Here is a 12,421-nt window from a genome sequence, read left to right on the forward strand (position 1 = left end):
GGCTCTCAGGTGTTCATGGGATGGGGGCGGGCAGGGGGAGGGCCTGAGGAAGAACGGCTTCTGAGAGTGAACTGTCATTGGGAAGTGGACCGCTTTGATGGCTGATTGGTGAGTAGCTGACCCAGGGGCAGCCCTGCCCGGGGATGGGGCAGCTGAGCCAGGAGAACGGGCAGGAAAGGCACTTGGGTTTTGCCCTGCCCCTCTTCATGGCCATGCCACACACAGAAAGAATCCCGGCAGCTCCTGGGGGTTAGAAGCAGCGTTGCACAAAAATAACCAGTGTGTGTTAGCCATGTGGCAGCCCCGCATCACACAGAACCCGCACTAGGCACAGAATGCAACCCACACACGTATGCAGATCATTCTCACACGTGTGTGCATGCACCCCCCCTTCACATTCACCCACACATGTGTGCAGACCCTCTCACACACAGGTGTGCACTCACACACAGGTACGTACACACACACACACACACACACACACACACACACAAGCTTTCGTGGCTCATCAGTTCTGCGGTGGAGCAGTTTTGTGGCGAAATGCAGCCAGGCCATTATTGATTCCTGGCTCTGGAAAAAAATCAAGACCACAAAGGAGGCTGAACTGTCTGTTTTGTAAACGTCATCTGAAATGTACAAGGCTCCCCGGAGAGCTGGAGATCTGAATCCCCCACCCCTGCCTCCTACACACACACACGCATACACACACACACAAAATACAGGCACACAGAGCAACGCAATCACATACACACAGTCGCCCGAGGTCACCCTCCCATCCACAATCTCCTGAGGTTTAAACTTCAGCACTCAGCGAGCAAGCCCATCTCCTGCAGTCAGCCCCGCTCTGCAGATGAGGGGCGGAGGTTAATTAACCCTGCGAGCGCTGAGCCTCACAATGATCAATGGGATTGGGGGCACCTTCCCAAGGCTTCAGCGAGGGACGCCAGCGGAGGCAGGAGAATTAAGGGGTTAATGGGAGAGCCCCTGACTCTGCACTAATATCTGCTCTGCGCTGTGACCTACTGCCCTACAAAATCTCACTTCGGCATCACATCAATTTCCAAAGAGATGCCCCCCCACCCCCAATGTATTAGCAGCCCAGTCTCAAGGTGGCTAATGGCCCCATTTCGAGTGCTCCGCTTCTGCCTGGTGCATTAATGCCAATGGGAGACATAGGGTCAGCTGGGGAAGTCACAGCATCTTACTGATTCCAGGTCACAGTCAGCTGGGGAGACATTAAAGGCAGGATCCTGAATCGGACTGGGGGCCTGGAGTGCTCCAGGATGGTACAGCACAGGCAGGGCAGCTCCCCCACAGCCGCCAATATGCCAGAGCTGGAGGGAGCAGCTAGAGGGGTGAGAGAGAAGTCTGGCTTCCATGGCCCTGTGCCATCCCTGCAGGCTTTGATTACAAGGTCTGCGGGGCAGGGATGGCATCTCGTCCATGTTCTGTACAGCACTGTGCACGCACCCATCCGTGGCCTCTCAGCTGAGGTGCCAGCAAAGGCTCTGCTCATGATGGCAGGTTTCCACGAGGACATCGATCCCCCAGGATCTGGACTGGGATCATGCACTCATGTCACCAAGGCCGGGCACCACAGGAAACGACTGACAGGCACTACCAGCCTGGGCTGCCTTGGGAGCGATCTCCTTGGACATGAACGTAGGACCATCCCCCCTCTGGCTCTCATATGCCCCAGAGAGACGCCACTGTCATACCTAGAAGATCAGCACGTCCTGCAGGTCTCTGGCATGACTGTGCACCTGGGCATGCAGTACTGCTGACCCGAACTATACTGCACCTGGCCCATCTGGAAGGGTCCTGGGGGGCCCCAGCAGAGGATCTGCTGCTGCTAATGGCACAGCCCTGTGGTCACAGATCTGACGCTGCTCAAAGGTCAGTTCCACACCCACCTGTTTGGATGCTCCTCCGGGCCTCTCATGGAACAAGGCTCCAGATCTGGCCACAACTCCTGCAAGGAAACCCGTTAGCACCTCTGCTCCCGGTTCCATCCAGAGCCAGGGAGGAGAGAGCACCAGGAACCAAGGGTCACTAGGCTGAAGCCAGGAAGCTTGAAGCTGGGAGCGCTCACCCACCTGCTCTGGGGCTGGGTGGGGAAAGGGGCAGGGAAGGGAAGCATGGCTAGCTCACGGACTCCATAGCAACCCCAGGTTTCTGCATCCAAAGCAAAGCAGCTGATCCGCACGGCCGGATTGTCAGTGGCGAAGAGAAGAATCTCGACACACGGGGCAGAGCGTGCTCCTCCCAACACAGCTCGCATCACTCAGACTGTGTCCCCAGAGAGAGCCATGTCCCAATACAGGAGAGGGGACGTTTATCTCAGACTATTTACGGACCAAGTGAGGGGGCTGTGGTTAAGGGGTACGGCTGTATCGGGAAGAAGTGCTAGAGAGCCATGGTTTAAGCTGCAAACCGGCTTTGTCATTAACTGGGTCTGTCTTAGCGTTGATCGTTTTGGAGGATGGGGGCAGCACACGTGTTTCACAGCCTCGAATAATCACCATATGAGAACAGCCCCCAAGTGCGTTTCATTGGTAGATCTTCAAGTGCTTTACAAAGGTGATGGGGAAACTGAGGCGCAGAGCGGTGAAGTGACTCACCCAAGGCTATGCAGTGGGTCGGGGCCGTGCCCGGTGAGGAACTCAGGTCACCCGATTCATTGTCCCATGCCTGGTCCACTAGACTTCTCTGCCCCTCCCCGCCCCACGTAGTTCTGAGCTGGACCTTGCCTCTGGTGTTTGCAAACGCTATTGACAGACCACCCCCAGAAAGCTCAGGATGCCGGAGGGACGGGGTTGGATGGATGGTTAGACTCCCTCCTGGCTTCAGTGAAAGGAGCGAGTCGGAGCAGAACAAAGCCCTGCAGCAAGACATGGACCGTTAAGCAAAGCCATCCCATCCCTATCTCGCCAGAGTGCTCTCAAAGGCAGCGTGCAGTCAGCCAGGTCTGCCGGGCCCTAGGCCCCAAACCATGCGATTCCCGCAGTACAGGGGGTCTCAGAGCCTCAGCAAGGCGGCTTTCTCCTGACAGCTTGGCACTTGGAAGGAGAAAATGAATCCCATCTGTGTGAGGGGCTTTAAACAAAGGAGGGAAACCCACCGGCGAGCAAAACAGCAAAGCAGAGCAAGGCAGCAGGAAGTGACCCTGGGCATGGGAACCACAATGAGCAGGGGCTGCTTTTCTCACTCGGTGCAAAGGCAGCTGCAAAGGCGCTGTCTGTTGGATGCACCTTCCCACTCGGTCCATCTAAGCAGCTTATCGGACGGTCCATGCCCCTGCTGACGGCTCAGCATCAAGCTGCTATGAGGTGTCACCTACACAGAGGGCTTGGTCTTGGGTCCTCTCTGCACCTTGGCTTCCAGCCAGCCAGTCACATGAATCTCTGCACACCAAGATTGCAAGGGGTGAGTCCCTCCCCTTCGGTGTTACCTGACTCCATGTGCTGTCCCGTGTATGAACCTGCGCTAACTAGGCTTCTGCATCTGTCACATCATGGCATTTGAGCTTGTGTTTGCACAGGACTATCTGAGACAAAACAAAGCCAGTTCATTAATGATCTGGAGGATGGTGTGGACTGCACCCTCAGCAAGTTTGCAGATGACACTAAACTGAGAGGAGTGGTTGATACGCTGGAGGGTAGGGATAGGATACAGAGGGACCTAGACAAATTAGAGGATTGGGCCAAAAAAAATCTGATGAGGTTCAACAAGGACAGGTGCAGGGTCCTGCACTTAGGACGGAAGAATCCCATGCACTGCTACAGACTAGGGACCGAGCATCTAGGCAGCAGTTCTGCAGAAAAGGACCTAGGGGTTACAGTGGAAGAGAAGCTGGATATGAGTCAGCAGTGTGCCCTTGTTGCCAAGAAGGCTAATGGCATTTTGAACTGTATAAGTAGGGGCATTGCCAGCAGATCGAGGGACATGATCATTCCCCTCTATTCGACATTGGTGAGGCCTCATCTGGAGTACTGTGTCCAGTTTTGGGCCCCACACTACAAGAAGGATGTGGAAAAATTGGAAAGGGTCCAGCGGAGGGCAACAAACATGATTAGGGGGCTGGAGCACATGACTTATGAGGAGAGGCTGAGGGAACTGGGGTTATTTAGTCTGCAGAAGAGAAGAGTAAGGGGGGATTTGATAGCTGCTTTCAACTACCTGAAATGGGGTTCCAAACAGGATGGATCTAGACTGTTCTCAGTGGTAGCAGATGACAGAACAAGGAGCAATGGTCTCAAGTTGCAGTGGGGGAGGTCTAGGTTGGATATTAGGAAAAACTTTTTCACTAGTAGGGTGGTGAAGCACTGGAATGGGTTACCTAGGGAGGTGGTGGAATCTCCTTCCTTAGAGGTTTTTCAGGCCAGGCTTGACAAAGCCCTGGCTGGGATGATTTAGTTGGGGATTGGTCCTGCTTTGAGCAGGGAGTTGGACTAGATGACTTCCTGAGGTCCCTTCCAACCCTGATATTCTATGATTCTATGATCTCATGGCATCCACTATCCAGGAGCAAAGGTGCCACAAAGAGACCAGGGCTCCTGCTATTTTGGCCCCACAAATGGCTCCATGAGCCATGAAACTAGCCCATAGGAAGCACCACAATACCAGGGCCAGATTAATACCTAGGGCAGACATAAAATGATGTGGCCCCATCACCGAAGGGCTTACAACCTAGTACAGACCAGAGGGTGGCCCTGTGGATCAGGATGGAAGAAAGAGAGATTGTTATTTTTACTTACAGTTTTCAGTACTTATTCAAGCATTCAAGAATTAACAGGCCCAATGGAGTTACTCCTGATTTACATGGAGGTGAGGGAGGGAGGAATCGGGCACAGGAGTTACTCCTGATTTACACGGGGAGTGAGTGAGGGGGGAATCGGGCACAAGAGTTACTCCTGATTTACACGGGGGGCGAGTGAGGGGGGAATTGGGCACAGGAGTTACTCCTGATTTACATGGGGGTGAGTGATGGGGGAATTGGGCACAGGAGTTACTCCTGATTTATGCCAGACCCCACCCACCACATAATGGAGAGGTTGGGGCACTGATAAAGCCCCTTAGACATGTTCTATATTTAGCCTGATTCACCTGCACAGGGAACCAATTATGTTTCATTCTGCGGGTGGGGGTGGGGGGAATCCTAGAGCCAAGCGCTAGGGCAGTAATTAGAACCCTGCCAATAGGGACACATGCCACTTTAATGGAGCTCTCTGCAAACCCATGTGCTTTGCCTTTCACTCGGCCCCAGGGCTAATAATACCATGGCAGCTGCTGCCGGGGCTTAGTGCCCATGCACAGAGCACTGAGGGGCACTGGAAGCAGCCACCCGCATTACTGTCCATCATTCCCCCATGGTGTGACTGGGGCTCCAGGTAGTGAGCAGCCACAGAACTGGTACCGCAGGAGAGCTCCCCTCACAGTGCCCCATGCCTGATCCATGTTCCCCTGCTATGCTGAAAGGTGCCAAGGGCTGCCACAATGCGGGTGGCGTGTGGGATTTTAATCCAAAAATCAGCACTGACCTTGTTAAAGGCAATGGATGCTAAACACCCTTCTTTTAGGCTCAATGGGAGCAATGAAGCCTAAAGACAGATGCAGACAACATGGGAGACCGCCCAAAGCAACAGGCCACATGGCAGTCACACCTAATCCATGTGGGCTGAGGGGGTTCCCTGCTTGCAAATGCAGGAGCTGGGAGGTTGTGGGCTGTGTGTGTTGGAGGCAGAGAGCCAGGAGAAGGAGCCGTGAGCCTGACCTCGAGAGGAAGCTGTGACGTTATTGATATAATCTGGGAGGACCATATAAAACATGGTTGCAACCAAGGGCCTGTAGTGGCACCAAATCTTATGTAAAGGGGGTCATATAAGGTGTCTAAGACCAGGTTATGGTTGCTGGTTATGATTATGCTGTCTGTATGTATGTGTCATTTTGTAGTTGAAGTTATGAGTATTGGCTCTGTACTGTCTGTATTTCAAACTTGTGCTATGCTTCTGGGAGACACCCCAGACAAGTTGGTGTTAGCTCTGCCTAGCCTGCTTGATGGCCATCAGCTATACAATTGACCCATGGAGAGAAGGCAGATACGCCTTGTAACTCAGCAAAGTATGCAGGGACTGGCCCATGTGACTCCAGACTCCATTTTGCTGTAATTTTCCACAGTAAGGACAAAGAGGTTCTTACACCTGGAAAAAACTATAAAAGGCTGATGCCTCATCTCCATCTTGTCTTCAATCCTGCTTCTTACCTCTGGAGGGACTTTGCTACAAACTGAAACTCTGAACAAAGGACTGAATGACCCATCCCAGCGGGGGATGTACTCCAGAGATTTGATTTGAACCTGCAGTTTACTCCATCACTGCTACAAGCCTGAACCAAGAACTTTGCCATTACTGGATGTAATTGATTCCATTTAACCAATTCTAGCTCTCATCTATATCTTTTTCCTTTTATGAATAAACCTTTAGATTTTTTATTCTAAAGGATTGGCAACAGCGTGATTTGTGGGTAAGATCTGATTTGTATATTGACCTGGGTCTGAAGCTTGATTATTTGGGATCGAGAGAACCTTTTTCTTTTATTGGGGTGTTGGTTTTCATAACCATTCATCCCCAGGACGAGTGGCACTGGTGGTGATACTGGGAAACTGGAGTGTCTAAGGGAATTGCTTGTGTGACTTGTGGTTAGCCAGTGGGGTGAGACCAAAGTCCTCTTTGTCTGGCTGGTTTGGTTTGCCTTACAGGTGGAATAACCCTAGCCTTGGGCTATAATTACCCTGTTTAAGTAATTTGTCCTGAATTGGCACTCTCAGTTGGGTCCCGCCAGAACCGCATCATTACAGAAGCATCAAGCAGAGAGATGGAACTTCTTGGGCACAGAGCTCACTGGAGGGGCAGGCATGGGGATTTCTGAGCGAGGAACCTGCCTGCTGCTCCTAGTTTCTGTGGTGTTCAGGAGGACGGGCCTGCGTGCACGTTCTTTGTAAATAAACCAGATCCCACCAAGAACCAACTTGAGTCACAGCATCGATTTCTCCTCTTGACGGAAACAACCCTGCAAGGCCCTGGATATGGCTACCACTTGGGCCAAAGGGGCAACATCCCTCTCTAGGGCAGATCAAGGAGGTCAGTCACTCTGGCCCATTTTCAGCCTTTAGCCACAGTAAAGAAAGTCACTTAGTGCCCTATGGTGTGTTCACATGGCTACAACCTGTACAGAGACCCACCACAGCCGCATCGCCAAAGGCCACTGAGTAGCCACCAGTAGGCAATAATGCAACATAGTTATCACTCCAGGTAGGATCTGAACCCGTGACCTAGAGCTGGAAGCCAGTAACCCCCATCCCCGCAGCCAGCCAGTCTTTTCCTACCAGCCTTAAACCCTACAGTCATCAGACTTTCCAAAAAAGGAGCTTGGGGCCCCAACTCTTCCGGCTCCTAAAGCCCCAAGAGCAGAAGCTCCGTCGCTGAGCACAGAGGGAACTGGCAGGCTCTGTCTCGGGAAGACTCCCCTGGATGTTGATGGGCTGTAGGTCAGATCCCAAACTGGCTCTGTCTCCCCCAGGCAGCCTCAGAGCCCTGCCTGGCTTCTGCTCTAGGCTCCTATCGAACCTCCCAAAGGGGGCAGCAGCAATCAGCATAACAAACCAAGTCCACATTCATACAGTACGGACACTGTGGGCTCTCAAGGTCTGGCTATACTGCAGTTCAGACACCCACGGCTCGCCCACGCCAGCTGACTCAGGCTAAGGGGCTGTTTAATTGTGGTGCAGACATTCCCTGAGCTCTGGGACCCTCCCATCTCGCAGGGTCCTAGAACCCGGGCTCCAGCCCGAGTGTCTACACCACAATGAAACAGCCCCTTAGCCCGAGCCCCTTAGCCCGAGTCAGCTGGCAGAGGCTAGCTGTGGTTTTATAATGGCAATGTAGACATGCCCTAAACGGGCAACGCAGAGACCCAATCCCCTTTACATGTGTCTCTGGGAGCAGCCACTTCCCGGGAGACAAGGGGACCTGTGCTACGTTGGCGTATGTGGCTATCACAGCCCCCCCCCCCCCCAGCTGCCTTTGTTTCTCACCCACATAGGCCAAAAAGAAAGGGGACAGGCTGTTAAGGGACAGGGCTCCTTGAACAGAGTGGCCGTTTGGGATCAGGGGAAACATACAGGGTTACTGGTCTCATCATGTGTCAGAGAGTCCCCAAGACACCCACCAGAGCTGCGGGCTCTCACTGCACACCACAAGCAGCTGGCATGGCTAGGAGCTGTAAGCAGCGTAGTAGGCCAAACACCTCCCCATGCTTTGGGACAAATCAAATACCAGGATTATTTATTTTCTCATGCGTTGAAACAGGAAACCTCCAATGTGCTGAAATTCTGGCCTTGAGTCAGAGGCGGGGGCGGGGAAGAGACGGGGACTGGATTTTTGTTCAACACAAAACCCCCCAGGCGGCATCTCAAGAGCTCGATGGGATCAGCGTGGGGAGGGCTGCGTTTCAAAAGAAAACAACACATGCTTTAAATCCAAAAAGTCCCACCCATCTGTCCCCTTCTAACAGCCACTTTCACAGCATTATTTGGTATCAAGAAACCTCTCCTGGGAAAGAGTGGAAAAGAACTCAGCTGGGCTGGGGAGACGACGCAGCTCTTTGCAGGGATTCGCTGGCTGCCGACTCCCGCTAGCCTCAGGGTCTGATCCTGCCAGGTGCTGAGCAGCCTCACCTCCTAGTGTGGGACCCACAAGAGGCTGAGTGCTGCTGCGGGGCGCTGAATGATCCAGCACCCCCTGGGGACGGAACAAGCTCTCCAATACGGATTTCCCCTCTGCAGCACCCTGCTCCCGTGCAGCAGGGACTGGGATCCATCTGCCCCTTTACTTGAAAGCCCACTGAAGGTAACAGCCAGGAGGTATGATAGAGTCACTGGACTCAGGCCTCATCGGTTACACATCTGCCGCCCAGAGCTGTGAAATTAACAAGGACTTGTACAGAGCTCTCCATGCTACAGGGGTATTTTTAGGATCAAGGCGATACCCCATCCCTCGAAGGATGTTTGGGTTATTTTTCCCCCCTTTTTATACTTCCAGGGATAAATGGGAAACTCATGACATCGTCTCTCTCCCTGTGAGTTTCCATTTCTGACACGCAGCGAGGAACAGACAAGGCTGGGCTGTATCAAATGAGATCCCCTCCACGCCCACTGATGTCAATGGTGAATGGACAGAGCTGAGCACAACCCAGGATCAGGGCCCCTGTCTCTGCTCACATGGAGTGTGTGTATGGACCAGCTGGGCTGCTCCGGGAAGGACACCAGGGAGGTGTTGTTTCTGGGCAGCCCGCCTTGGAGGCTTGGTCAGGAATTGTTGGTTGACCCCCTTCCCGGCTGCTTTTAACCACGGCTGGGGTCCCAGCAGACCCAGGGCGAGCTGCCTGCTCTCCTTCCTCTCCCTGGGAAGGCTCAGCAAACAGTCCAACAGCACAGGTGCAGTCAGCTGGGGCTTTTCTTCCGGGGTTATCGTCTCTAACCAGGGATCACACACATACTTCCATAAACCAAAGATAGGCAGCCCAGAAAACATCCCAGCCTGTGGTTAACCCAGTCCTGTCACCCTGGCTATGGAGACTGAGATACCTTCTGCCATCCAGTCCTTTTGTAGCCTTTCCCTGATGTGGGGGTAGGGGTGAGGAAGAGAAGGTGAGCTGAGTTTAACCACATATGCACCAGGGATCAGTTAGTACCATCTCCCAGCGATCCCAGACTGGTACTCAAGAAAAATCTACAGAGCCCTGGAAGCATCTTTGCTGGTTCTAGCCCTATCAGGCCCTGAGACGCTGGGCCTTAAAATCACGTCCTTCTGATTACAGTCATACTTTCCCCTCTCCTTCACCAACTGCCCGCTGGTTAGGCAGCTGATCTCTCCCAAACCACTAAAGGACCAGATTCTCAACTGGTGTAAATCAGCACAGAACTACTGAAGTCAGTGGGGTTACACTGTTTGACACCAGCTGAGGATCTGGCCCTTTGCAGAAGCGCACGGCAGATGCTCTAACATGTTAATTTCTCACCCTAGTCGCTGTGGAAGGAGCAAGTACTAAAGTCAGATCAAAGACCAAGTGGCAAATACAGCCAGCCCCAGATCTGAGGACCTGAGTGAGGAGTGAATGGCTCACATTGCGGAATAGCTCCGAAGCCCACCAGCTTCCCCGTGGTTATTCAGCACTCCTTCCCAGCCCTCTGGAACGATGCACCTGAGTATTGTCCCATGGTCCCCCAGGATCCATCCACAGAGCAGCTGAGAGGTGCTTCCCAGCAGGGGCAGAGACTGACACACACTAGCTCGGCTCGAGTTAGTGTGCTACAAATAGCAGCATGGCTGCGGTGATGGCACGGGCAGTGGCCACCCAACCCTGCCAGAACGTACTCAGGAGACTAGCCTGACCTGCTGTGGCCACGCTGCCACTTTTACCTTGAGCACAGCCTGTGTGTCTACCTGAGCTGGGGCGCTCCCTCTCAGCTGCAGCGCAGACAAAGCCTCGGTCTAGCAGGGCTGTTTCGGCATCAGGCCTGGCTCTCAACCTAGTATCATTGCCATTAACGTTGCTGATCCTCAAATGCTGCCTATGTCAGAGAAAAGACACTTCCAGAGCTTCCCCATGCAGCCTGTATTCCTCTCAAACACGCCACTCTGCCCAGGACACAAGAACACCTTACAGGATGCTGGCTCGCTGGCCTGGCCCAGCAAGGAGCACCATCTCTGCAGGCACCCAGATACTAATTATCACCCGCCACAAAGCATGGAAGCTACTAGAAATATAGTGGGTGGGGGAAGGATACTGCGATGTATGTAATCACCAATCCATCCATCCACCCCCTGACATGCATCTATCCATCCATTCCTCTATGCACCTATCTATTTATTCATCCACCCCCCCACATGCATCAATCCATCCATCCCTATATGCATCCATCTATCTATTCATCCATCCATCTGCTCTTTCTGTCTCTCTCTCAATCTCGTAGACTCAGATTCCAAGGCTGAAGAGACCATTGTGATCATCTAGTCTGATCTCTTGTATAATGCAAGTCAGAGAACTTCCCCACAATAATCCCTAGAGCAGATCATTTAGAAAAGAATCCAACCTTTGGATCCCCCACAGTCCTTGTAAGTCGTTCCAGTGTCAATGAATCTCCCGGTTAAAAACGTACGCTTTATTTCCAGTCGCAATCTGTCTAGCGCCAGCAGTGGCACTCACCCCGTGGTGATGTCGTCGTCCTCCGTCAGGGTCTTCCCCATCAGGTCGCTGTCACTCATGTACCCGGACTTCAGATCCACGTCGTCGGTGTCCAGCGACTCGACGAGCTCCAGCCGGGAGATGTGGCTCAGCTTGCTGGGGCTGCGCATGGGCATGGTGTGGGAATAGTGCGCCCGTTCGCCGTGCATGTACCAGCTGGGGGTACCTTCCGACCGGCAACTCCCACCCACTGAGGGAGCGTCCCCGGCCTGCAGCCGGGGGCTGGATTGCCCGTAGCGCCAGGACAGGGGGGAGGAGCGGTTGGACAGGCTGGACACGCTCCTGGGGTTGGCATCGTCGCTGTCGTAGCAGGTCATCTCCAAAGAGCTGCAAGGAAGGAGCAGAGAGCAAAGCTTTAGGGATGGGGGTGGCCCTAGGGGAGAGCTGGAGTCCTGGGCTCCATCCTGCTATCGGACCTGCAGGTGCTCAGCACCTCTGGAAATTAGGGCACGTCCTTAGCCACCCAGCTTTGACCCTTCGGGTCCAAGGATGGGGTGGAACCAGGATGGGAACCCAGGAGTCCACAGTGCTAGGCCACTGTCTTAACCGTAAGCCTCTCCTTCTTCCCAACTGCCCCTGATCCCTATTCCCATGACCCCCGGCCCCTATGCTCCTCTCATTTATGTCCTTTCCCCCTCCAAATGTCTCTGCACTGCTCTTGGGCCCTTCCCAAGTCTCGCACGTCCCAGGCTAGTGCCCTACCCACTGGGCCATCCTCCCTCTCTGAGCCTAATGGTACCGAGGAGTCGAGCTCTGGGGCTGCCTTGCCACTAGCCCGCCAGCACGGCAGGAAAGCAATGGCAGCCTTGGAAGCAGAAAGAGATTAATTTAGGGGACAGCATCCCATTCCCTCCCTGTGCCTTGATTTGAGAGGCAGCAGAGGCAGGCGCTGGCTCCCCACTCGGGTGAGGGCCCCCTTTCAATTTGACTCCAATAAAGTGGGTATTGGATGCCAAATACAAAGTGATGATTAAAAACAAATCGACGGTGGATTAACAGCTCTGGAGAGCCGCCCAGCAGAGCTGGTTCCAATCATTTGGTTGACGCACAAGGGTTGTCTTATTAAATCTAAATTAAGTGGATGTTTTGGAGCTTGTAAACTGAGGGACAAAGCTGC

The 12,421-nt window shown here is 53.4% G+C and overlaps 1 protein-coding gene across 8 annotated transcripts in view; it reads right to left on the minus strand.

Annotated features, from left to right (window-relative positions):
* The window catches only part of NAV1 (neuron navigator 1), a 286,515-nt gene that overhangs the window by 74,637 nt on the left and 199,457 nt on the right, over window positions 1-12,421 (minus strand). For all 8 annotated transcript variants that reach the window (XM_039534800.1, XM_039534799.1, XM_039534801.1 and 5 more), the window contains one exon: window positions 11,266-11,631. In XM_039534800.1, coding sequence (XP_039390734.1) covers window positions 11,266-11,631 — 366 coding nt within the window. The remainder of the gene's footprint in view (window positions 1-11,265; window positions 11,632-12,421) is intronic.

This window comes from Mauremys reevesii, linkage group 4 (genome assembly GCF_016161935.1).
Source record: "Mauremys reevesii isolate NIE-2019 linkage group 4, ASM1616193v1, whole genome shotgun sequence".
Taxonomy (NCBI): Eukaryota; Metazoa; Chordata; order Testudines; family Geoemydidae; genus Mauremys; species Mauremys reevesii.